Genomic DNA, 26,481 nt, shown 5'->3' on the forward strand with positions numbered 1-26,481 from the left:
CGGGACCAACTGTCTAGGGGACGTTCCACCATCATAACAACCCCCAAGTAGGACGTATTTGCTCACCAAGACAATTTGGGTCTTCAAGACTGTGGAGCTTGATATTCATAGTTTTTAGGGCCCATTCCCCAAACCGGACATATTTACTGGCTTTTTCAATAAGGAGTTTAAGTTAAGAATGGTATTTGAGATTAGAAAACGAATTTGATATCCAATTTCGAGGCCAATGGCAATATGGGGTTCAAATATATGAGAATAGAGCACGTTGCTGATATATTTTCAGGGCTTAGTGATTGGGGAACCATCCCACACCCCAAATTTTCCTAAATCGGGCATATATACCAACCATGTCAATGTGGAGCTTAAATGAAAGGTATTGGGGGGCAGAGCAAGAATTGATACCCACTTTCGGGACGAATTTTCGTGGGTCTACCCCTTTCTCAAAATACCCCACAAACAGTTTTTTTTACTGACCATCGCAATATGGGACTCAAAAAAGGTATTTGTAAGTAGAATACGAAGTTGATATCCAAATGTAGGGCCATGTATTTAGGGCATCACCCCTAAGTAGTGCTTATTGATATTTGTCTTAAATCTTTGGATGTCAAAGTGGGTGGGAAAAACGCTAGCCGGAAGTCGTTTCCACATACGAACGTTGCGGGCGGAATAAGAATTCTTTCTAAAATGCATTGTGCGGTCCGCTGGCCAAATGGATGTGAGTTCCTGGGGGTGTGAGTTCCTGGAATGTCGCGTATCCCTGACATACATCCTTACAGCAGGAATAAGAATACTAATAGCAGACGACACACACAGTACCGATAGAACAGCGCCAAACAAATCACATTGCGACGATGATGAAGGGAGGCAATAGAATTGGATACCCACTACACTGTCCCCAATCAACGCCATCGCTCTCCTCTGTACACGGTCCATTTTGAAGCTCCAGCCCATACTTGTGAATTGTACTCCATTTTCGGCCCTATGAAAGTGGTGTAAATGTTAGGAAGATCAGAAGGAGTGAAGTAATTCTTAAACAAAACACCACGTACAAAATTACTGCCAAATCGGTTGAGAATGGCGCCCTCTAGAGGCTCACAAAGTCAAGACCCAAGATGGGTTTATATGGCAGCTATATCAAAACATAGACCGATTTGGCCTATTTATAATTCCAATCGACCTATGCTAATAAAAGGTATTTGTGCAAAATTTCAAGCGTTTAACTTTACTCCTTCGAAAGTTAGCGTGAGTTTGACAGACAGACGGACGGACGGACAGACAATTTGGACGAAATTTTCATATATATTTCGAGGTGGACGAAATTTGGATACATATTTCGATGTGTAACAAACAAAATGACGAAATAAGTATTCCCCCATTCTATGGCGGAGGGTATAAAAATGCTAATTTTTTGCAACTAAATACATTTCTGTACATAATGTAAAAGCTAAAAGAAAGAGTATGAATTTAGGTCCACGTGATACAGGGTTGCCACCCTGTCAGGATTCATACTTTATAGCAGAAAAATGTTCAAAACACTATAACTTAAAAACAAATGAAAGGATTTAATAACGCCTAAAGAATTAAGTTTTTGTGCAAATTTTCGTAAATATTAAAAATTTTTAAAAAAGATTTTTTCATTTCTCTGAATCGAAATTTTTTTCATGAAATTTTTTTTTTTCAAATTTTTAACCCTTTATGCCTTCTTCGATGTTTTTACTTATGCCTCACAAGGTTCCTTATTTCGTAACCTTTCTACCCTATAAAGCACATTTTGGAACAGCCATATTTGGAAGAGATACAAATTTATTAATCTGGTCACCCCAACTCTCTCAATGTACATCCGTTAGTAATAACATCGTCATTTGTCTAACGATTCTCACGAAATTTTTCGCGAGGGATTTTCTCACAAATCCCCACATAACTTGAGAATTTCATAGAAATCGGTTCAGATTTGGATATAGCTCCCATATATATGTATTGCCCGATTTGGACTAATACATCAATAATTTGGTCATTTCTTAATCGATTCTCTCGAAAATTTGGCACGCACGTTTCTCTTATGACTCCCCACAAAACTGGCGGATTTCATAGAAATCGGTTCAAATTTAGGTATAGCTCCCTCATATATGTATCGCCCGATTTGGACTTATACGTCAATAATTTGGTCATTTATTAACCGATTCTCGCGAAATTTTGCACGAAGGATTCTCTTATTACTCCCGACATTACTTACGAATTTAATAGAAATCGGTTCAGATTTGGATATAGCTTCCCTATATATGTATTGCCCGATTTGGACTAATACATCAATAATTTGGTCATTTATTAACAGATTCTTTCGAAATTTGGCACGCACGTTTCGCTAATGACTCCCCACATAACTGATGGATTTCATAAAAATCGGTTCAAATTTAGGTATAGTTCCCTCATATATGTATCGCCCGATTTGGACTAATACTTCAATAATTTCGTCATTTATCAACCGATGTTCCTGAAATTTTGCACGAAGGATTATCTTATTACTCCCAACATTACTTATGAATTTCATAGAAATCGGTTCAGATTTGGATATAGCTTCCTATATATGTATTGCCCGATTTGGACTAATACATCAATAATTTGGTCATTTATTAACCGATTCTTTCGAAATTTGGCACGCACATTTCTCTTATGACTCTACACATAACTGGTGGATTTCATAGAAATCGGTTCACATTTGGGTATAGCTCCCATATATATGTATCGCCCGATTTGGACTAATACGTCAATAATTTGGTAATTTCTTAACCGATTCTCGCGAAATTTTGCACGAAGGATTCCCTTATTACTCTCGACATTACTTGTGAGTTTCACTGAAATCGGTTCAGATTTGGATATAGCTCCCATATATATGTTTCGCCCGATTTGGACTAATATATCAATAATTTGGTCATTTATTAACCGATTCTTTCGAAATTTGGCACGCACGTTTCGCTTATGACTCCCCACATAACTGATGGATTTCATAAAAATCCGTTCAAATTTAGGTATAGTTCCCTCATATATATGTATCGCCCGATTTGGACTAATACTTCAATAATTTCGTCATTTATCAACCGATGTTCCTTTTGCACGAAGGATTATCTTATTACTCCCGACATTACTTGTGATTTTAATTGAAATCGGTTCAGATTTGGATATAGCTCCCATATATATATTTCGGCCGATTTGGACTAATACATCAATAATTTGGTAATTTCTTAACCGATTCTTTCGAAATTTGGCACGCACGTTTCTCTTATGACTCCCCACATAACTGATGGATTTCATAAAAATCGGTTCAAATTTAGGTATAGTTCCCTCATATATGTATCGCCCGATTTGGACTAAAACGTCAACCTTTAAGTCATTTCTAAACCGATTCTCTCGAAATTTTGCACGAGGGATTCTCTTATTACTTCCGACACTACTTGCGAATTTCATAGAAATCGGTTCAGATTTGGATATAGCTCCCATATATGTGTATTGCCCGATTTGGACTAATACGGCGATAATTCGGTCAATTCTTAACCGATTCTCTAGAAATTTTGCACAAGGGATTCTCTTATTACTCACGACACTACTTTTGAATTTCATAGAAGTCTGTTTAGATTTGGATATAGCTCCCATATATATTTATCGCCCGATTTGGACTAATACGTTAATAATTTGGACATTTATTAACCGATTTTATCGAAATTTTGGACGAAGGATTCTCTTATGACTCCCCACATAACTGGTGGATTTCATAGAAATCGGTTCAGATTTGGATATAGCTCCCATATATGTGTATTGCCTGATTTGGACTAATACGGCGATAATTCGGTCAATTCTTAACCGATTCTCTAGAAATTTTGCACAAGGGATTCTCTTATTACTTCCGACACTATTTGTGAATTTCATAGAAGTTGGTTTAGATTTGGATATAGCTCCCTGATATATGTATCGCCCGATTTGGACCAATACGTCAATAATTTGGTCATTTATCAACCGATGCTCGCGAAATTTTGCTCGCAGGATTCTCTTATTACTCCCGATGTTACTTGTGAATATCATAGAAATCGGTCCAGATTTGGATATTGGTCCCATATATAATTTTTGCCCGATTTGGTCTAATACGTCAATAATTTGGTCATTTCTTGAGCGATTCTCACGAAATTTTGCACGAGAGATTCTCTTATGACTCCCCATATTGCTTGTAAATTTCATAGAAATCGGTTCAGATTTGGATATAGCTCCCATACAGACATAGTTGCCAAGAAAATGTGAGCACTTTTTTTTTAAAGTGGCTATTTTTGGAAGAATGCCTCATACATGGGCCGACCAAAAAATCATGTAAAAGCTATAGAATTGCAGTCATAATTATGTGTTTTAAAACCTCTGAGCCACGCTGACAATGTATTTACCGAAATAATCCTACGTTATCATAATTTCTCCAAACGGTCGTACCTACATGACTAGATTGCCTTTTGATGTCTTCGACTTTTAAAGGTTGCAGGTTTATATTTCGAGGTGTTACCCACGAAATGGTGAAAGAAATTTACTCCTCATCCCAAGATGGACATTATAAGGAAATTTTTAATCATTCACACTCATTTAAAAAGGTTTACTATACATTCTTCTAACTATGCCCTTGAATCTTAAATAAAAGCCAATGCCATCCATACACCATCCATTCGCCATTGTTCAATGAATTGCATTAATTTCAAGGAAAATTCTTTTTCTCATCTCCTTATGGCATATTGTTCCTATTATAGTTTTCCTCTAGGACCTTTATTTTATCCTTGTAGTGGCAACAAAAGTTCATTTTATTCTATGCACTGGCTATGCAGTGGTAGTCATAGCATATCTCCCTCATTGACAATGTCATAGTCATGGGGGCTATCACCATCATTTTTTATTGAAAATGTTTGAACAATGTTGGCAAAATGAAGCAAAGACTATCAAATAGGCAACGAATTGAAATTACCAGATTTAACTTTTATGGTATAGAGACCTATAAAAAAAATGTTTGTATCTATTTAAAATAGTCTGTAAAGATATTCCTTCAATACACTTACCTTACTAGGGATGGGTGTTCTATAGTTTTATGGTCTTTTTATTTGTCAGCATTTCTTTTTTCATTTTGTGGAATTTTGAAAATCCCAAGTTTTATTAGACATTTTAAACTGTTATACATGTATAACACTTTTTGAATAATGGCTTTGACTGTTATACAATTAGCATTAGTCAAATCTTTTTGTATAGAGATGAGTATAAATGGGGTTTCTATTAAAGCAAACTTTGAATTAACAATTAAAGACGGTCTAAGGTCGAGCAAAGCCGACCTTTTGATACCCTACCCCCCATTGGGTAGGCAGGTCACGTCCAGGGCCGCGGAGTCTAGCCGGAGTCGAAGTATTAAACCAGAGTCGGGACAAGCGTGCTCAACTCCGAACCAAACTTTGACACCGACTCAAGAGTCCTACTCCGATCTCGAATCCGCCCTCAAAAACTCGACTCTGGTCACGTCAAAATTAAAATTTTCTTACATTTGAAATGAAGAAATTTCGACCAAAATCCCTACATATTGCGAAAGTGGTAGAAGACATTGTGAGAGAAAAGGTTGTTAAATGCACTTGCAAAAGCTCTGAAAGCAAAAATCGGGAGATATATATGGGAACTTTATCTAAATGAAGTTTTGGCAGCCCGAAAATTTTTTCGAAATGCCGAGGTGATCAATTTTAGGGGCTTGTCAAGAGACGCCCAGACTTCTCAGGGCTCTGATTTCGATAACCCCTCAGCTTTAACCATTTCCAATTTCAAAGAGTTATCTCTTTCCGTTCTGAAATGGCATATTTTTCTCTATCGCAGTCCTAGTTTCTATCCCACTGTGCGTCGCCTCTTGCCGTATGCCGGGCTCGGCCTCTACCGGCTAAGACCCCCTTTCATCTCGGGATATGTAACATACCTCGGCACCGCTATCGCATTACTTCGAGATGGATCCCCTTGTGGCATCTAAGCCACACATCTCAGTGTACCTACGTCCAGGTGCCCTCTCCATATAGCAGTTGTTATATCATTGAGGTCGCGTCCAGGTCTCTTTTTCTTTGAACTGGGTATCTCTTCGACAAAAGTTGTCACAGCTCTCCAGCTATCCTCTCTGCTGCATAGTTGTTAGGTTTTCCACTCCTATTTCACCGACCTGCTCTTCTAGTCGCGCCGGGCAGTCGCGCCTGGCAGTCGTGCACGGCAGTCGCGCCCGGCAGTCGCTCCCGGCAGTCGCTCCCGGCAGTCGGGCCTGGCAGTCGCACCCGGCAGTCGCGCCCGGCAGTCGCGCCCGGCAGTCGCGCCCGGCAGTCGCGCCCGGCAGTCGCGCCTGGCAGTCGCGCCCGGCAGTCGCGCCCGGCAGTCGCGCCCGGCAGTCGCTCCCGGCAGTCGCTCCCGGCAGTCGCTCCCGGCAGTCGCTCCCGGCAGTCGCTCCCGGCAGTCGCTCCCGGCAGTCGCTCCCGGCAGTCGCTCCCGGCAGTCGCTCCCGGCAGTCGCTCCCGGCAGTCGCTCCCGGCAGTCGGGCCTGGCAGTCGCGCCTGGCAGTCGCGCCTGGCAGTCGCGCCCGGCAGTCGCGCCCGGCAATCGCGCCCGGCAGTCGCGCCCGGCAGTCACGTCCGAATTTCGCTTCCATATAAAAGAATACAATTGCAGGCCTCCATCATTAGCTTGCAGTGGTCGGAAGAGGTCCTGCCATGTTCGCCATTAATCGCCCCAATTGGGCCGTAATCTTCGCCACTTTTGTTGTCCCATACTGCGTCCCTGTAAACGTCAATTTGGTGTCGATTCGATCCCCTTGTTATTTCACGTGCCTGTTAGTGGATAAAACGACGTCCTCGATCCATATATCAATCTATCTCTGAGGATGTGTTTCATCATGAGCAGAAGTAGCTCAAACTTGTGCATTGTCAACTGTAGCCCGTGACACAAATGTCTAGTTCTGATCATGACCTGCTGTCGTCTTCGTTGCGCCTCGTCCGTATTTTTAGCTTCCATGACAAATATCGTCTGTTTACCAGAATGTGTTTACTGCCATCATTCTCAGTATTCCGTCGTACCTGACGTTCCATATTTCGATCCCAGGTATAGAAGCCTATGCAGCGCGCGATGTTACTTCAAAACTCCTCACATCCTCATTGGCTGTGTAAAAGAGAACCCGTTTTCTCAGATAGCTTCTCACAACCCTCATCAGATACTCCGGCACTATAAAGTTCATCGTCATGGCCCGCAATATGTCCGCCCACCTTAGGCTGTTAAAGGCGTTCTTGACGTCCAGCATTGGCAACAGGATGATGAGTTTGCTACGAAGGTTCAGCCGTTGGTCTGCTTCCACAACCTCAAATAGGTCCTTTAGGGCCGTTTTGTTGAATTGCCTGGGCGGAAGCCATGTTGCCGTCTCGATAGTCCTCTTCCTGCAGCGATTCCCTTCGCTAGTCTAGAGTCTATTAAACGCTCCAATAGCTTGCCTGCCATGTCCAGCATACACAGTGGCCTGTAAGACGATGACGATTCTGGACCACATTTCCCCTTGGTAATCAAAGCCAGTCTTTGTTGTTTCCATGCATCTGGGAATATTCCTTCTGACAGACATCTGATGTACGAGTAGATGTTTAAAAGCTTCTCTGACCGTTTTTCGGCGATTATCTTCAAGCTTTCTACTGGAACTCCTACGTGCAACGATTTTGAGTTCTTCAAGTATGACTGAGGGAGTGTGTCCACTTCAATGTTTTCGTTGTTACCTGGAGGGAAGCCATGTTGCCGGCTCGATAGTCCTCTTCCTGCAGCGATTCCCTCCGCTAGTCTAGGGTCTATTAAATGCTAATCAAAGCCAGTCTTTGTTGTTTCCATGCATCTGGGAATATTCCTTCTGACAGACATCTGATGTACGAGTAGATGTTTAAAAGCTTCTCTGACCGTTTTGTGACTGAGGGAGTGTGTCCATTTCAATGTTTTCGTTGTTACCTGGGGGAAGCCATGTTGCCGTCTCGATAGTCCTCTTCCTGCGGCGATTCCCTCCGCTAGTCTAGGCTCTATTTAACGCTCCAATAGTTTACCTGGTATGTCCAGCATATGCAGTGGCCCGTCCATAGCGATTCTGGACCATCTTCCCCCTTACTGATCAAAACAAGCCTTTGTCGTTTCCATGCATCTGGGAATATTTCTTCTGTAAGACATCTGACATTCGAGTAGATGTTTAGAAGCATCTCTGGTCCTTTCTCGGCGATTATCTTTATGGCATCTATTGGAACTCCGTTGGGGCCGGGGGCCATTCCGCTATAAAGGCTACGTGCAGTGAGTTGGAGTTCTTCAAGTGTGCATGAGGGAGTTTGTCCACATCAATGTTTTCGATGTTTAGTCTATGGTAGATTTACCTGGCCAAAAGACAATGCGGGCCCAATTATCTCATTCACTTAAGGTTTTTATCTTTCAAGAGTGTCTTGCATGCGATGAGAAGGAGACCTATTCCTCTGTAGATGGCACATTCGATCTTGTCCCCTTTCTTGTGTATGGGACTTAGAAAGCAGAGGTTCCCAATCATCGGGTATGCGTTCCTCTAGCAAAATTACGCAAACGTGTTCATACATACGCTTTGTCAAGGTGTCACCTGCTATCTTTAATAGTTTGGCGGGTAATCCATCGGCTCCTGCTGCCTTGTTGTTCTTCAGTAGGGTCGTTTGCTATATAGACCTCATTCTGACTATCAATCAGCTCCAATCATCGGGTATGCGTTCCTCTAGCCAAATTACGCAAACGTGCTCATACATACGCTTTGTCAAGGTGTCACCTGCTATCTTAAATAGTCAGCGGGTAACCCTTCGGCTCCTGCTGCCTTGTTGTTCTTCAGTAGGGTCGTTTGCTATATAGACCTCATTCTGACTAGGAGATCAACATTCTGTACCATCATCAGAGATTTGTTCTGCGCTATCTTCTTCGCCGCCATCGTGGGATACTAGCAGCTGGGTAAAATGTTCTTTCCACTTTCTCAGCACGCTATCTGTAGCAGTTGCCAGATATCCTGCCTTGTTTTTTGACGCAACGAAATCTAGCAGCCTCAAGCCATTACTGGAGGTTATTTCGTGGAGGATAAAAAGTTGTCTTCCTTCCCTGTCATCGCATTAAAATCTCCCAGAACGATTTTAATATCATGGCGACGCTCGTAGAAAATATCCTTGGTCTGCTCGTCCTTGTCTTCCATCGTGGCATGGGCACAAATAAGGCTAATGTTGAAGAATTTGGCTTTTATGCGGATTGTGGATAGCCTCTCATCCACCGGATTTAAGCTTCAGACCAGGTGTTTCAGTCTCCGACTAACCATAAATCCACAGCCAAATTCGTGCCTCGTATTATGGAACCTTTGGTATGGAACCTTTGGTGGTTGCCCAAAAAGTAATTGCGGATTTTTCATATAGTCGGCGTTGACAAATTTTTTCACAGCTTGTTACTCTGTAATTGCATTCTTTCTTCTGTCAGTTATCAGCTGTTACTTTTAGTTTGCTTTAGAAAAAAAGTGTAAAAAAAGTATATTTGATTAAAGTTCATTCTAAGTTTTATTAAAAATGCGTTTACTTTCTTTTAAAAAATCCGCAATTACTTTTTGGGCAACCATAGTTCGTCACCGTTTGGTGTTGTAGTGACGCCATTCCCAGTCCATCAAACTTCCGGTAAGGCGGTAATATCTGCCTTGTACTTCTCTAATACATCCGCCAGCGCGCATACTGCACCTTCTCCATAGAGAGTGCGGACATTCCAGGTGCAGATTCGCAAATCATTGTCCTTTTTTCGTTTGCCTGGGTCTTCAACGTTGGGGGGGTCCGTTTTTACTATTCCTTTGTTTCTCATAGTAGTTCTCATAGTTTTCCGGGGGCGTGTTACTGACCCAGCGCCCCAATCGCATGGATCTTGTGGCGAGCCGCTTGCTCCAACATCCGATGCTCGCCTCCAGCCGCCCCTAACCAGCTTACAGACGCTGATTTTGGCCATAGGATATTTTAAGGCGCCAATAACTTGCCTTGCCAACTCGAGTATCATTGGGACTCAGTATTTAATGAAGAGCCAGTACCACCTGACTGCTCACTGAGACTCAAATTGCAAATTGCAAATTTTGCCCATGAACATTCCACTAAGGAACAGGGGCAAACTTCTCACCTAGCAATGAGTGCAGTCCGATTCAAGTTTAAGCTCAATGATAAGGGGCCTCCTTTTTATAGCCGAGTCCGAACGGCATGCCGCAGTGCGACACCTCTTCGGAGAGAAGTTTTACATGGCATATTACCTCACAAATGTTGCCAGCATTATGAGGGGAAAGCCACCGCTGAAAATGTTTTCTGATGGTCTCGCCAGGATTTGAACCCAGACGTTCAGCGTCATAGGCGGGCATGCTAACCTCTGCGCTATGGTGGCCTCCTGAGACTCTCCTCTCGAAAATCGCTGACTGCCCGCATTTGCAGCTACTCCGCATTAAAACAGAGTTTTTCACCATCTGCAACCTGTGGACGCCAGCTAAGCTTTCAAAAAATCCTTTTGGTCACCTCCTTTCTTTAATTTCCATGTCTTGTTTGGAGCTCATTATTGGAGAGCCACCTTAATACATCTGAGTCTTAGATCTACAAACACTATATGATTACTTGTTTGCTGCCTGGTGTCTCATCCTCTATTTTATCTTCCCTCACACAAAAGAGGAAGAGAGGAAAAATTAAAAGTAATTTAACTTTTTACGACTCCATTGGTAATAAAAGCAAGAATTTTGTGTTTATTCCTCAGGCGTTCACATTGGTTGGTTAGTTGGTGAGATGTTCTAGAGTTTTGCCAAAGCTTACACAGTGGAATTTTTAAAAAAGCACATTTGCCACCATATACTTAAGATACAGTAGTTAAAAAGAGACTAAAAGATGAACCTTAAAAGACAACATTTTAGTAAAATTTTTTTCTTTGACTGAAGCGAAAATTTCTTCAATATTAAAAAAAATGGTTAGAAAATTTTTCTGAAAAAAAATTTTAAAAATCTTTCCAAAATATATTGAATGGTGTAGAATGTTTACCGCCTAGTCAGAATGAGGTCTAAGTAGCAGTGACCCGACTGAAGAACAACAAGGCAGCAGGAGCCGACGGTTTACCCGCTGAACTATTTAAGACCGTTGGCGACACGCTGATAGGGCATATGCATCAGCTTGTCTTCGCAATCCGGCTAGAAGAACGCATACCCGATGATTGGAACCTCAGCATACTATTGGGTTGCCCAAAAAGTAATTGCGGATTTTTCATATAGTCGGCGTTGACAAATTTTTTCACAGCTTGTGGCTCTGTAATTGCATTCTTTCTTCTGTCAGTTATCAGCTGTTACTTTAAGCTTGCTTTAGAAAAAAGTGTAAAAAAGTATATTTGATTAAAGTTCATTCTAAGCTTTATAAAAATTCCTTTAATTTCTTTTAAAAAATCCGCAATTACTTTTTGGGCAACCCAATATGTCCCGTACACAGAAAAGGAAACAAGTCTCCACACCACCGCATACAATATACTCTCGAGCGTACTGTGTGAAAGATAAAACCCAAAGTCAATGGGGTAATTGGGATATATAAATGCGGCTTTTAACCTGGTAAATCCATCCTAGACCAGATATTCACACTGCACCAAATCCTGAAAGAGACCCGAGTAGGACAAATCAACACCTACTCTTTCTAAAAGGTTAGTTTAGGTTTAAGTGGCGGTCTGCCATCAGACTCACTTAGACGTCTTCGTCCATTGTGATACTACAGGAACAGAAGAAGAAACATGCCTTCTAGCTCCTACCGTTGAACCAACCAGATCGCTTTAAAAAGCCCAATAATCAGACAGGTTCTCAAAGAAATGAGAACCTAAAGTGGAACTCGTTCTAACTGCTAGTGTGGCACACTCACACAGAAGGTGTTTTATAGTCTCTTCTTGTTTGATGTCCTCACAGCTTCTGCAAAAGTCGTTGCTGGCAACCTTCAGTCTGTCAGCATGTTTTCCGATTAGACAGTGACCTGTCATAACGGACACAATGACAGAGACGTCTGTTCTAGCCGATGACAGCAAAGCAGTAAACGTCAAGTCTAGATTAGGCCACATAGTTTTGGAATGCTCACAGTCCCCTCTTTGTGACCATCTATCATTCGTTGTCCTTCGGGCCTGGTCCTGAAAACTTAGCTAACATGTCACCAGAGGCATATCCACAGATTCCAGTATCCCTGGAATGTGTAGGGTAGTTCCTAGTCTCGCAAGCTTATCCGCTTTACAATTCCCTGGGATATCTCTGTCACCCGGCACCCAGAACAGGTGAATTTTGAATGACTGAATCTCGTTGAGAGATCTGCGACTGTCGAGAGCGGTTTTTGTGTTCAGAAATAGGTTCCCCAGAGATTTAATGGCTGCCTGGCTGTCTGAGAAGATATTTATGCCAATCGTTGTAATGACATTATATCTGAGGCATTCCACCACTTCCTTAATTGCAAGGATCTCTGCTTGGTATACACTGCAGTGGTCGGGTAACCTCTTCGTTATGATTTTTAGAGTACACCCCAAAGTCCACCTGAGGGAGACTATAGAGACTGTTACCAGGGATATCGTAATTCCAATCGGTTCTATCAGGAACCTGAGCAAGACTTTAGAGACTGTTACCAGGGATATCGTAGTTCCAATCGGTTCTATCGGGAATAGTGGTAAAGTACCTTTAATCAAAATGTGGCTCAGATAGGGTGCAATCCACACTGCCTGGAACTTTGGATATTGTATCAAGGATAGCACAGTATCCGTAGCTGCCACATGACCAATGAGAAAGCTCCCTTAAGCTCACGGCAGTTGTCGCTACAATTTGGGTAGTCACAATGTCCAGAGGCATTAGATGTAGCACTGAATTCAGTGCATCAGATGGTGTCGTCCTCAGTGCGGCTGTGATTCACAAACAAACCATCCTTTATAATCCGGTTAAGTATTGAGCCGTGGGTGGACTTTTGAAGCGCCGTCCACCAGACCGCAACACCATATAGCATTGTAGGTCTGACAACTGCAGTATATACCCAAAGCATGAAACCCGGTCTAAACCTTCCAACTTTTGCCAATGGTTGCGCCATACTAAGCACAGTTGTTGGAAGCGATACCGAAACACCACGTGCAAAATTTCAGTCAAATCGTACAAAAATTGCTGCTTGTAAGGGCACAAGAACTCAAATCGGGAGATCAGTTTATATGGGAGCTATATCTAAATCTGAACCGATATGATTCAGATTTTGATTTGCGCCCTTTAGAGACTCAAGAAGTCAAGACCCAAGATCGATTTATATGGCACATATGTCCAAACATGGACCGATTTGGCCTATTTACAATCCCAACCGATCTACACATTAGTATTTGTTCAAAATTTGAAACCTCTTCCTTTAATCCTTCGAAAGTATGCGTGCTTTTGAGAGACAGACGGAAGGACATGGCTAGATCGACTTAAAATGTCATGACGATCAAGTATATATGGGGCCTTTCTTTCCCTTTCCAAAATTCTAAAATCCTTTGGATGCGGTTAAGTATTGAACAGTAGGTGGACTTTTGAAACTCCGTCCACCAGACCACAACACCATATAGCATTATAGGTCTGACAACTGCAGAATATACCCAATGCATGACACGCGGTCTAAACCTCCCAACTTTTGCCAATGGCTCTCTTGCAGGTGTATAGGGCAAGAGTTGCCTTCCTGACCTCTCAAAAATGCCAAAATCCTTTGGATCAGGTTGAGTATTGAACAGTAGGTGGACTTTTGAAACGCCGTCCACCAGACCACAACACCATATCTCCTGCAGTATATATATATAGTTGGTCTACCAACCGCAGTATATACCCAATGCATTTCACGCGGTCTTAACCCCCTACATTTGCCAATGGCTCTCTTGCAGGTTTATAGGGCAAGAGTTGCCTTCCTGACCTCTCCAAAATCCTTTGTATCCGGTTAAGTATTAAGCAGTAGGTGGACTTTTGAAGCGCCGTCCACCAGACCACAACACCATATAGCGTTATAGGTCTGACAACTGCAGTATATACCCAAAGCATGAAACACGGTCTTAACCTTCCAACTTTTGCCAATGGCTCTCTTGCAGGTGTATAGGGCAAGAGTTGCCTTTCTTGCCCTTTCCAAAATACCAAAATCCTTTGAATCCGGTTGAGTATTGAACAGTAGGTGGACTTTTGAAACGCCGTCCACCAGACCACAACACCATATAGCATTATAGGGGTATATACTCCCCCAATGCATTACACGCGGCCTAAACCCCAACTTTTGCTAATCGCTCTCTTCAGGTGTATTGGACAAGAGTTGCTTTTCTTGCCCTTTCCAAAATGCCAAAATCCTTTGGATCCGGTTGTGTATTGAACAGTAGGTGGACTTTTGAAACGCTGTCCACCAGACCACAACACCATATATCATTATAGGTCTGACAACTGCAGTATATACCCAATGCATGACATGCGGTCTTACGCGTTTGCCAATGGCTCCCTTGCAGGTGTATAGGGCAAAAGTTGCCCTCCTGACCTCTCCAAAATGCCAAAATCCTTTGGATTAGGTTGAGTATTGAACAGTAGGTGGACTTTTGAAACGCCGTCCACCAGACCACAACACCATATAGCATTATACGTCTGACAACTGCAGTATATACCCAATGCATTACACGCGGTCTAAACCCCCAACTTTTGCCAATGGCTCTCTTGCAGGTATATAGGGCAAGAGTTGCCTTCCTGACCTCTCCAAAATGCCAAAATCCTTTGAATCCGGTTGAGTATTGAACAGTAAGAGGACTTTTGAAACGCCGTCCACCAGACCACAACATCATATAGCATAATATAAAATAAAGACAAATTTAACATTTTTTTTTTTTCGAAGGCAAAAATATATCAGAAATTTATTTTTTTTGTAATTATTATTGTCTTAATTTAAAGCTTCGTATTAATTATTGTCTAAATTTCAAGTAAAATTCCACTAATTCTTTTTGATTATTTTTGCTGTTTACAGCTTATGGCTTATTACCATTTCCTTTTTTTGTTCTTATCTGAAATTTTCCAATTTCAAAATACTAAATCGCTCTGGCAATATGTTGTGGCAGCATCTGTTTTTCTAAATTTTACCAACTGCCTGGCTATCTCTGCTAAGAATACCTAGCATAGATACTTTGTTATACACTTTTAAGGCTATTCCTCGGAGATAATAATTAATATTTATGCATTTTTTCCATTTGGATTGACTGGCGGCAAATAGACAATGTGCCGATTCGTTTAGGAATCACTTAAACATTTTTTCATTTCTCTCCGTCTGTCCGTCTGTCTATTTGTTTGTTTCCATACCCCAGTGCCGTATACATGGATTTTTGCCTAATTATATCGATTGTCCGAACGAGCGATGGTCCCACGGGTTGTGGTTGTAGCCATTTTCAATTATTTTGGGTGTTCATATTTTGTTACGCTTTGTTTATTGCCATTTTTGCTGCTGTTATTGTTGCCTTTGTGTGGTTGGTTGGTTGTTTTATTTTCCCCCAAATTTATTTGCTGAAATAATTTGCTAATGGTCTATTTGGGTTGGCATGAAACTGTATATACAGATTGTTAGCTAGAAGAACTCTTTGCAAATTGTATGTTTTAAATTGAAGAAATGGGCAAGGCAAATGGGCTATTTTTTAAGGAAAATTTTTGAGAGACAACAATTTTAGCTCCTAAAATAGCCCATCCCCAAGTGTTATATCTTTATATAGAACCGTCTGAACCGATTTTGACGAAATTTTCAGAAAATGTAAAGTTTGGGCCTCTTATGAAAATACTGAATTTGTATACCCTACTTCACTATTGTGGTATCAGAATCACTTTTTGATTCGATTAAGCTATGTCCGTCCGTCTGTCTGTCTGTCCATGTTAATTTGTGTACACTTTTCGTTCGATCGTCTTAAAATTTGGTACAGGCATGTTTTTCGGCCTACAGATGAAGTCTATTGCAGTTGGAAAAAATCGGTTCAGATTTGGATATAAGAGCGTGCTAAATTCGGTCGGGCCGAATCTTATTTACCCTCCACCATGGATAGCATTTGCCGAGTTATTTGCGCAGTATCTCTTTTTAGGCAAACAAAGTATAATGAAAAAGAACTGTCATGCTATTGAAGCAATATCAAGTTATAATCCCATTTGGACCAAAAATGAATTGAATGCTTAACATTGTAGAAGTCATTGGGTAATATTACATTCCATTCGGATAAGAATTGTGCTTTGTAGGGGCTCAAGTAGCAAACTCGAAAGATCGGTTTATATGGGAGCTGTGTCAAGCTATAGATCGATTCAGACCATATATCACATGTATGTTGAAGGTCATGGGAGAGGCCGTTGTACAAAATTTCAGCCAAATTGGATAATAACTGCGCCCTCTAGAGGCTCAAGAAGTCAAGATCCCAGATCGGTTTATATGGCAGCTATATCAGGTTATATACCGATTTGCGCCATACTTAGCACAGTTGTTGGAAGTCATAACGAAACACCTCACGCAAAATTTCAGTCAAATCGGATAAGAATTGCGCCTTCTAGAGGCTCAAGAAATCAAGATCCCAGATCGGTTTATATGACAACTGCATCAGATTATGAACAGATTTGCGCCATACTTAGCACAGTTGTTGGAAGTCATAACGAAACACCTCACGCAATATTTTTAACAGTATAACATATTTTTTATCAGTTTAATATAACAGTATAACACTTTTAAAACTCAAACTTTTAGTTTATGAGAGTGTAAACAAGTTGGAAATGACTTGCTTTACTGCAAAACATTAAGTTTAGGAGAGAAAAGGCTAGAAAAAAGAGTTTTGAATCAATTTAGTACGACAGTATAACACTTTGAGCAGAGTGTTATACTGTTTTATGGAGCAAACAAAATGATTTTTTTCGGTGTATAGCCAAACACTATAGTTTCAAAGAAAAATTTAAGAAAACGTAGTTGATTATTTAGATAACAGTATAACAGTTTGAGCCCATTTGTGGGTGGTTCAAACAAAGTGGTATGTTATATACTAAATATTTTTAGACACACATACATAGTTTTAGGGGAAATCATAGAAAACATGTTTGCTTATTTTTTGCATTTGAGTAAAGTTGATCCTTAAACAAGGTTGTAGTTTCCTGGTTTTGGCTTATTTAAGTATAACAGTATAACACATTGCAACAAAGTTGTTGTTTAAACAAAGTTTTAGTTATCTTTTGCCAGAATGGGCCAGAAAACGTATGTTCTTAATTTAGTTAAAGAGTATAACACTCTGAGAAAATTGTTATACTGTTATACTAACCAAAAAAAGTGATATTTGCTCGGAACTAAGCCAAAGTAAGCTAATTTTTAGAGGAAAATATCAGTAAATATGTTTTCTTGTTGAAATATTACAGTATAACAGTTTGAGCATAGTTGTTGATTTTTCAAACATATTTTTCTAAAGTAAGAACATACGTTTTCTTGTTGTTGTTGTTGCCTCAACATAAAAATGTGGCTACAACAACAACCAGAAAACGTATGTTCTTACTTTAGTAAACCGATGTTGGAAAAATTAACAACTATGCTCAAACTGTTATACTGTAATATTTCAACAAGAAAACATGTACAAACCAACTGGTATATTCCTAAAGTTTTTCGGGAAAAATTTTAGAAAACTTATTTGCTTGTTTTTTACGACTGTATAACAGTACATTTTTACTGCTGTATAACAGTATATAAAGTATAGAAGAAGAAAATACCAGAAAACTTTTTTGACTTGTATAACAGCATAACACTTTCAGCAGATTACCTAATTACGTAGATACCCTAAGTTTTAGATGAAAATCCTACAAAATATGTTTTCTTGGTGTAATATAACAGTATAACAGTTTGAGCATAAATATTGACCAACAAACTGTTATATTCTCTATGTTTTGCGAGATAAATTTTAGAACACATATTTGCTTATTTTATTGCGACTGTATAACAGTATAACACTTTGGCAGATTATTATACTGTTGTACTAAAAGTGGAATTGGTGGAGAATTAGTTACCTGTCACAGGACATATCCTAATGGGAATGAAAAGTTTCAATTGTCATAACTTATGTTTCTTTATTATTCGTTTAATTATTGCTTATTCGTTAAACATATTTGCTAACTAATGTTATCTGCCTTAAAAATACTTGGAAAGTATGCTCAACCTTTTCGAACTGTCCCAGGACCTATCCTACGGGGTTGAATTGGTGGCAATTCGTCACCTCGAGCAACAACCATTTATAAAAGTGATCGGTTTTTTCTATGTAAGAGGACAAGATCTGGGACCGGTCCCTATCACCAGAGGACCTATCCCGTGACAGGTTTGGCTCTTGTCCCGCTGGGCTGATATTAGCTTCTTTTAGTATAACAGTATAACACTGTGAACAAAGTTTTTGTTTAAACAAAGTTTTAGTTACCTGATATCTTGCCTGGTATGGTTTTGGAAGAAAAGACCAGAAAACGTATTTCCTTGCTTTAGTAAAACAGTATAACACTATTAGCAATTTGTTATACTGTTATACTAACCAAAAACGTGGTTATTAGAACAATCTGAGCATTTTGTTATACTAACCAAAAAAGTGGTAATTACTTGGTTTTTAGCCAAGCTAAGCTAAGTTTTAAAGGAAAATGCCAGAAAATATGTCTTCTTGTTGTAATATAACAGTATAACAGTTTGAGCATAGTTGTTGATTGTTCAAATAAACCTGGTATTTTGCCAACCTGGTATGCTTTTCACAGAAAGACCAGAAAAGGTATTTTCTTACTTTTGTAAAACAGTATAATACTCTTAGCAATTTGTTATACTAACCAAAAAAGTGGTTATTATAACAATCTGAGCAATTTGTTATACTGTTATACTAACCAAAAAAGTGGTAATTACTTCGTTTTTAGCCAAGCTAAGCTAAGTTTTAAAGGAAAATGCCAAAAAAATATCTTCTTGTTGTAATATAACAGTATAACAGTTTGAGCATAATTGTTGATTGTTCAAATAAACTGGTATATTCTCTATATTATTGAAGAAAGATGAAAGCAAACTTTTTTATATAATTTTATTATGACAGTATAACAGTATAACACTTTGAGCAAACTGTTATACTAAAAATAGAAGTGGCATAAACTCGATATTTACTAAATTTAGTTAAGTAGATATACTTGAAATTATATTTGCTTTGTATAACAGTATAACACTTTCAGCAGTGTTGTTGAGCGTCTAAACAGCAGTTTTTTTTATATTACATTAATTCTTAGCATTGAAAACATATCTTTTTAAGACCCTAAATAGATCCCCTCCCCTCATTGATGATAAAATAAACCCCTTCCCCTCCTTTTTTCACGCCATATTTGTTTATTTTTATTTATTTCATTTAGTATGATTTAGCCTCTTTAGCCTTTTGCAAATCGCTTTAAATTGTTTAGCTTAATACAACTAATTTGATTAAGGACTTTGCATTTGCGGTTTTCTATCTCTTCATGTTGATAATTATCCCAGTCCATAACTCTCACCTTCTCAAGCCACACTCCACAAGCGAAATGTTGCTGCAATAAAGTCCTTGCCATCATAAACCGCAAGACTAATTAAGCATATCTTTGCAGATGTATTTTGACATGGCCATTCACACACACACACACATACTCTCTCTCTCTCTCACACACAGCCAGATTTTTCCTATATAGGGAATGTTGTCATTTAAGGAATTTTTGAAAATCTTAAATTCCAAATTGCAAATCAAATTTCGGTAAATCAATTGGGGGAAATTAGCAAAGCTTTAAGGGAAAAATTAAACAAATTACAGCTTGAAATAAGCAGAAAATTAGCTTAAGAGTGTAAACAAATATTGGCTTAAATGGAGTTGCTTTTGGATTGGTCATTAAAGTGCATAGTGGAGAAAGGGCATATAAAGTGGCTCAAAGTGAAATAAAGGAAAACAGTGCCACAGTGGTGTGCATGATCATTAACAACACCTAGACCAACAACCAACTACAAAAACTATGAACTCATAACCTTCTGCAAATAACCACAAACAAACGTTTCTTTTTTCTCGAAAAAGATTCTAAAAGCTAAAAATTGATACCCTAAACCAAAAACCTACAAACCAAAGAACATTTAACTTAAACCCTACCATATATAAAAAAAAAATAAAAAAACAAAAATCCAAGAGAAATCTACAAAGAAAAAACCATGAAAAACTTTAAACATCAACAAAGAATGTGCAGAAATCAAAAATTGTTAAAAACACAAATGCGAAGACATCTGCGAAAATTGTAAAGCAAATCCAGACACAAAAACGCATCATCGCCATTTTTGAGAATCATTGCTAAGGAGAGCAAAAGGCTTGATACTTAACTAACGTACCAAAAAAAAAGAGTCAACGCTAATCAAAACCAGCATAGCAGTAAAGCTCTGCTAAAACTCCCTCTCTCTCTCTCTCTGACTACATAAACTTCGAACTCAGTGACTACGTTTATCATCTAACTCAGTGAATCTCTTAAGCTGTTAAAACTATTTTAATGAATATTTGGGTAATAATTTTTTCTGTTAAGTTTTTTAAACTTGTCTTTAAGAAAAATTTCCTAAGCTTTAGTTTATTGTTAATTTTTTCCTTTTCTCTCGTTTTCTTTTGCCTTGCAGCAACAAAAATTCTTAAAAAGACCCGCTGACGATGCCGACAATGGTGCCGACAATTTTGAACCGCCTCATAAGTTGCCCAATAACAACAACAATAATAATAATAACAACAACAATTCCAATAACAGCAATAACAACAACAACAATGGCTCAGAGAATCTAAAATTCTCTGTGGAGATTGTGCAACAACTTGAATTCACCACCTCGGCGGCCAACTCACAACCCCAACAGATAAGCACCAATGTCACTGTGAAAGCTCTGACCAATACCTCCGTGAAAAGTGAACCAGGCGTTAGTGCGAGCGGTGGTGGTCCAGCTGGTGCCGCCGGTCCAGGCAGTGGTGGCGGCGGTGGTCCCCAGGGCACTGGCGGTGGCAGCGGCGGCATTGGCAATGATCCACAACATAATGGTAATAACAATCCCAACAATCGCGGCGGCATGCATATGGGCAGTGGTAGCGGCGGCGGTGTCCCCGGTGGCGGTGGTGGTCCAAACAGTGCCACAAATATAATGGGTGGCCATAACATGAATCCGAATCAACAGCAACAGCAACAACAGCAGCAGCAACAGCAAAAATCCAATATGGTGGGTCTAGGCAATTTGGTGGAGTGTAAACGCGAGCCCGGGGATCATGATTTCCCCGATCTGGCTGGCTTAGACAAAGATGGTGGGGCTAATAGTAATTTCCCCGGTTTTCCCGAGTTCATGGCAGACGATACTGCCGAGGGCAATGAAACCTTCAAGGATCTCATCAATGACTTGCAGGATTTCAATCCGGGCTTTTTGGATGCCCTGGATGAGAAGCCTTTGATGGACATCAAGACAGAGGATGGCATTAAGGTGGAGCCTCCCAATGTGCAAGCTTTGATCGATAGTTTGAATGTGAAGCCGGAGAATGCCATGGCCCAGTTTAGTGCCGCCTTTGGAGGGCCCAATGCTGGCGGGCCCAATGTGGTGGGAGGTGGCGGCGGTGGAGGTGGCAATGGCATGGGTGGTCCTATGGGTGGCATGGGTGGTCCCAATAACGATCCTCAAGGTATGAACAAAATGCGTTCTCAGTTCCAAAATGGTCCCAATTCAGGACCCATGTCCGAATTATCCTTGGCCGCCCAAACACTTAAGCAAATGGCGGAACAGCATCAGCATAAGAATGCCATGGGCGGCATGAATTTCCCCAGACCGCCCATGCACCAGGGCCAGCAGAACCAATTGATGGGTGGCGGTGGTGGTGGAGCAGGCGGTGGACCCAATGGACGCTACAATGACTATGTGGGAGGCTTCGGGGGACCCAATGATTTCATGCAAGGCCCCAATGGGCCGCAACAACATCCCCAACACCAGAATATACCGCCGCAATTCCAACAGAAGAACCAAGGAGGCCCCGGCGGTGGTCCCATGGGCGGCGGTAGTGTGCAACAGTCCTTCCTCGATATCAAACAGGAGCTCTACTATTCCTCACAAAATGAATTCGATCTCAAACGACTTCAGCATCAGCAGCAAATGCAACAGCAACAACAACAGCAGCAGCAGCATATGTCGCAAGCCAATATGGGCAAAATGGGACCCAACGGGCCCATGGGGGGTGTGGGCAATTTCCCCAAACCCAATGGCCCCGGCCAACAGCAATCTCAAACACAAAATCCCACACAACAACCACAATACTCGCCCTATAATTCGGCCATGGGACCAGGTGGTGGTGGCGGTGGTGCTGGCGCCGGCAACCAAGGTGCAGCGGGACCAAACTTTATGCAGGGGCCACCACGTGGTCCTGGTGTAGGTGTGGGTGGTCCCAATGCTGGAGGCCCCTCCAATGGGCCACCAAATATGTCGCCAGCCCAACAGCAGCAGCAGCAGCAGCAACAACAACAGTCGCAACAACAGCCACAAACGGGAAATGCGGGACGTGTAGGTCCCAATTCCCAACAAAATACTCCGAATATGGGCAATGCCGTTCCGAATGCCAACACTCAAAATGTTCCCAATGCTGGACCCAATGTTGGTGGTCCCGGCAGTGGACCCACAACGCAACAGGGCAATCCCAATATGCCACAACAACAGTCACAGCAACAGCAGCAGACAACCACCACAACGCTGCAAATGAAACAGACGCAACAGTTGCACATAAGTCAACAAGGTGGCGCTCATGGTATTCAGGTGAGTGATAAAGTTGATCATATTTTACAAAAAATTTTAGGTTTCCCAGATTAATGGGAGAGAAATAAAAGCGAATGGGTTAAAGAGAGTAGAAAAGCTAAAGGATCTAAAATTACTAAAAATTAAATTTTTTTTCTTTATCCAAAGATTTTGGTAATAATTACAAAGAAAAAATGTCCAAATAGGGATGATTTCCTTAAATTTAAGTCGCTATATACTAATGCGCCCAACCATTTACTTCGAACTACGCTGAACTTCTTGTTTCCACTTTTTCGAACAATTTTCTTGTTAGCTTTAAGAAATTTTTCTTAAAACAAGTAAACATTTACTAAAAAACATTGAAAATGTCATCCTTTTGCCAAAGTCACTCAAACCTCCAATATTTTGGTTTCCATTGAAAAATTGTTGTCTTTAATAACAATAGATAAAGTTAACGATATTTTTTCTACTATTAAAGATAAAACTTTCTTAATAGTAAGTAAAAAATGTTTAACCTGAAAAAAGTTTTCTTAAAAATATTAAAACTTAGAATTTTTGAATTGAGTCCCTAATCTTTGGTTCAAATTCTCAAAGGACATAGTTGTGACAAATTTCTATTTGTATCCCCACCCCAGCATATCCATAGCTGCAGTCTAACCTAACACAGGCCGCTATCTATCTGAGGTCCTTGTAAAAAACTATAACTAAACTCTTGGTCTGGTCACTCGTTCTTTCCAAATAGGCATGGCTTTTTTAAATTTGAGTCGCTATGTACTAATGAATACAACCATTTACTTCCAACTCCGCTGAACTTCCTAATTTTTCGAAAAATTCTCTTGTTATATTTAGAAAATTTACCTTAAAATAAGTTAAAACTTCCTTCAAAATATTGAAAATGTTATCCTATTGCCAAAGTCACTCAAGCCTCTTATATTTAGATTTTCAAGGATATTTTGTACTACTATTTAGGATAAACATTTCTTAATATTAAGTAAACAAATTTAACCTGAAGAAAAATTTTCCTTAAAGTTAATAGAAGGAGGTCTTTGCCTATTTAAAATGCATTAAAGCGCATTTCTGATAGTTATTGCCATCAATCTGTGTATCCTGTTTCTCAAAGGACATAGTTGTGACAAATCTATATTTACATCCTTAGCCCAGCAAATCCTTACCTACAGTCTCACCAAGTGCAGGCCCCTATCTATGTTAGGTCCTTGTAAAAAACTATAACTTAGCTCTTGGTCTGGTCACTCGTTCGTACTCCATTTATTTCGTTGTATGAATTTAAATTACGTTTCCTAGGGATACCTTTTTGTATGTATAAACCCCTTCACATCGTCGTCGGAATCGTTATGGTGTTAAATTAAACAAACTAAACTTTTTAATACGAAGGCATGGCAAGGCAAGAACGCTGTTCATTTAAAATTCAATGTGGTGGCGATTTAATCCAATGTTGCTTATCGTCATATACGCTGATCTACTGGCGATGTCGCTCTCTGCTGCATTCGTAGTGCAAACCACGATTACTTGCCAACAGTTCAACATTGTTTGCGGCAGCGGTGAGCACAGCTTTGGCTTTGATTACACCGGAATTTACTTTTCGATTTATGAGTGAGAGCTTGTAAAAATGCATACATTAGAGTGGTATGTAGTCGTTGAGTAAAAAATACAATTTTTTGTAGGAGAAATGGCATAAAATGTAAAAAAAAATTAAAAATTTTAGAAAAAAATTCAAAAATTTGGAAAAATTTCAAAATTGTAGAAAAATTTCAAAATTTTAAAAATTAAAAAATTTTAGAAAAATTTCAAAATTTTAGAAAAATTTCAAAATTTTAGAAAAATTTCAAAATTTTAGAAAAATTTCAAAATTTTAGAAAAATTTCAAAATTTTAGAAAAATTTCAAAATTTTAGAAAAATTTCAAAATTTTAGAAAAATTTCAAAATATTAAAAAAATTTCAGAATTTTAGAAAATTTCAAAAAATTTGAAAATTTTCAAAATTGTGGAAAAATTCCAAAATTTTAGATAATTTCAAAAAAATAGAAAAATTGTGGAAAATTTTGAAAATTTTAGAAAAATTTGAAAATTTTAGAAAATTTGAAAATTTTAGAAAAATTCAAAAAATTAGAAAAATTTCAAAATTGTGGAAAAATTTCAAAATTTTAGAAAAATTCCAAAATTTTTAAAAAAATTTCAAAATTTTAGAAGTTTCAAAATTTTAGAAAATATTCAAAATTTTGGAGAATTTTAGAAAAATTTCAAAATTTTAGAAAAATTTCAAAATTTTAGAAAAATTTCAAAATATTAAAAAAATTTCAAAATTTTAGAAAATTTCAAAAAATTAGAAAAATTTCAAAATTGTGGAAAAATTCCAAAATTTTAGAATATTTCAAAAAATTAGAAAAATTTCAAAATTTTAGAAGTTTGAAAATTTTAGAAAATTTCAAAATTGTGGAAAAATTTCAAAATTTTAGAAAAATTTCAAAATTTTAGAATAATTTCAAAATTTTAGAAAAATTTCAAAATTGTGGAAAAATTTCAAAATATTAGAAAAATTTAAAGTTTTTGGAAAAATTTTAAAATTTTGGAAAAATTTCAAAATATTAGAAAAATTTCAAAATTGTGGAAAAATTTTGAAATATTAGAAAAATTTCAAAATTTCAAAATTTAAGAAAATTTCAAAAAATTAGAAAATTTCAAAATTGTGGAAAAGTTTCAAAATTTTAGAAAATTTTTAAAATTTTAGAAAAATTTCAAAATTTTAGAAAAATTTCAAAATATTAGAAAAATTTCAAATTTTGTAATTTAAAAAAATTTTCAATATATTAGAAAAATTTCATAAATTTAAAAAACATTTTCAAAATTTTAGAAAAATTTCTGTTTGTTTCTCTTTTGAGACGAGCTCAATGATCGCAGATTTTCTTTGCATGATGGAACAGGAAAGCCAGAGGTAGCAACATACACCAACTACTATGGGACGCGTTTTGTCTTTGGTTAGAAGACTTTTCAACCATATCAGATGGGATGGCTTCAAGGCCCGAGTGTTTGTATGTTGTAATTGAATCGTATTGATTGCAAAAACGCCTCTATGATACAATTACCACATTAACCACGCTCGACAATCCTGTCTATTAGCTGTACTTTTTCCAAATGCATGTTTTTTTATGCAATGACAGACTTTTTTCTGCGACAATTACACTTCTTCCGTGGTATACATAATCCTCTGCATCTGCTGGAAGTTGTATTGTTGGCTTCGAACGCTAGACAACGGCAACGGCTGTTGCTCCGTGTGCCCAGGTTCGAATCCCGGCCGGGCTCTGCCGAATTTTTTGATTTCAAGTTTTTCGCCTGTTAGGGCGAAGTTTATTAAATTTCCCAATTTTTGTTTGTTAGAAGACTTTACAACCATACTAGATCTAATGGCTTCAAGGGCAAGGTGTGTTGGTATGTTGAATTTGAATCGTATTTATTGCGAAAACGCCTCTATGATACAATAACAACATTAACCACGCCCGACAACCCTGTCTATTAGCTGTACTGTCATTACATGAAAACATATACATTGGAAAAAAGGACAGCTAATAGACAGAGTTGTCAAAAATTTTCAAAATTTTAAAAATTTGAGAAAATATGATAGAAAATTTTCCAA

At 38.9% G+C, this 26,481-nt stretch overlaps 1 protein-coding gene across 7 annotated transcripts in view; it reads left to right on the forward strand.

Annotated features, from left to right (window-relative positions):
- LOC106088180 (neurogenic protein mastermind) overlaps positions 1 to 26,481 on the forward strand; it is a 347,773-nt gene that overhangs the window by 244,396 nt on the left and 76,896 nt on the right. For 5 of the 7 annotated variants that reach the window (XM_059370279.1, XM_059370278.1, XM_059370277.1 and 2 more), the window contains one exon: positions 20,703 to 22,853. In XM_059370279.1, the coding sequence (XP_059226262.1) occupies positions 20,703 to 22,853 (2,151 nt within the window). Of the gene's footprint in view, positions 1 to 20,121; positions 20,594 to 20,702; positions 22,854 to 26,481 lie in introns of all 7 variants that reach the window. The other 2 variants (XM_013253570.2, XM_013253569.2) reach the window with 1 other exon arrangement.

This window comes from Stomoxys calcitrans, chromosome 5 (genome assembly GCF_963082655.1).
Source record: "Stomoxys calcitrans chromosome 5, idStoCalc2.1, whole genome shotgun sequence".
Classification (NCBI taxonomy): Eukaryota; Metazoa; Arthropoda; class Insecta; order Diptera; family Muscidae; genus Stomoxys; species Stomoxys calcitrans.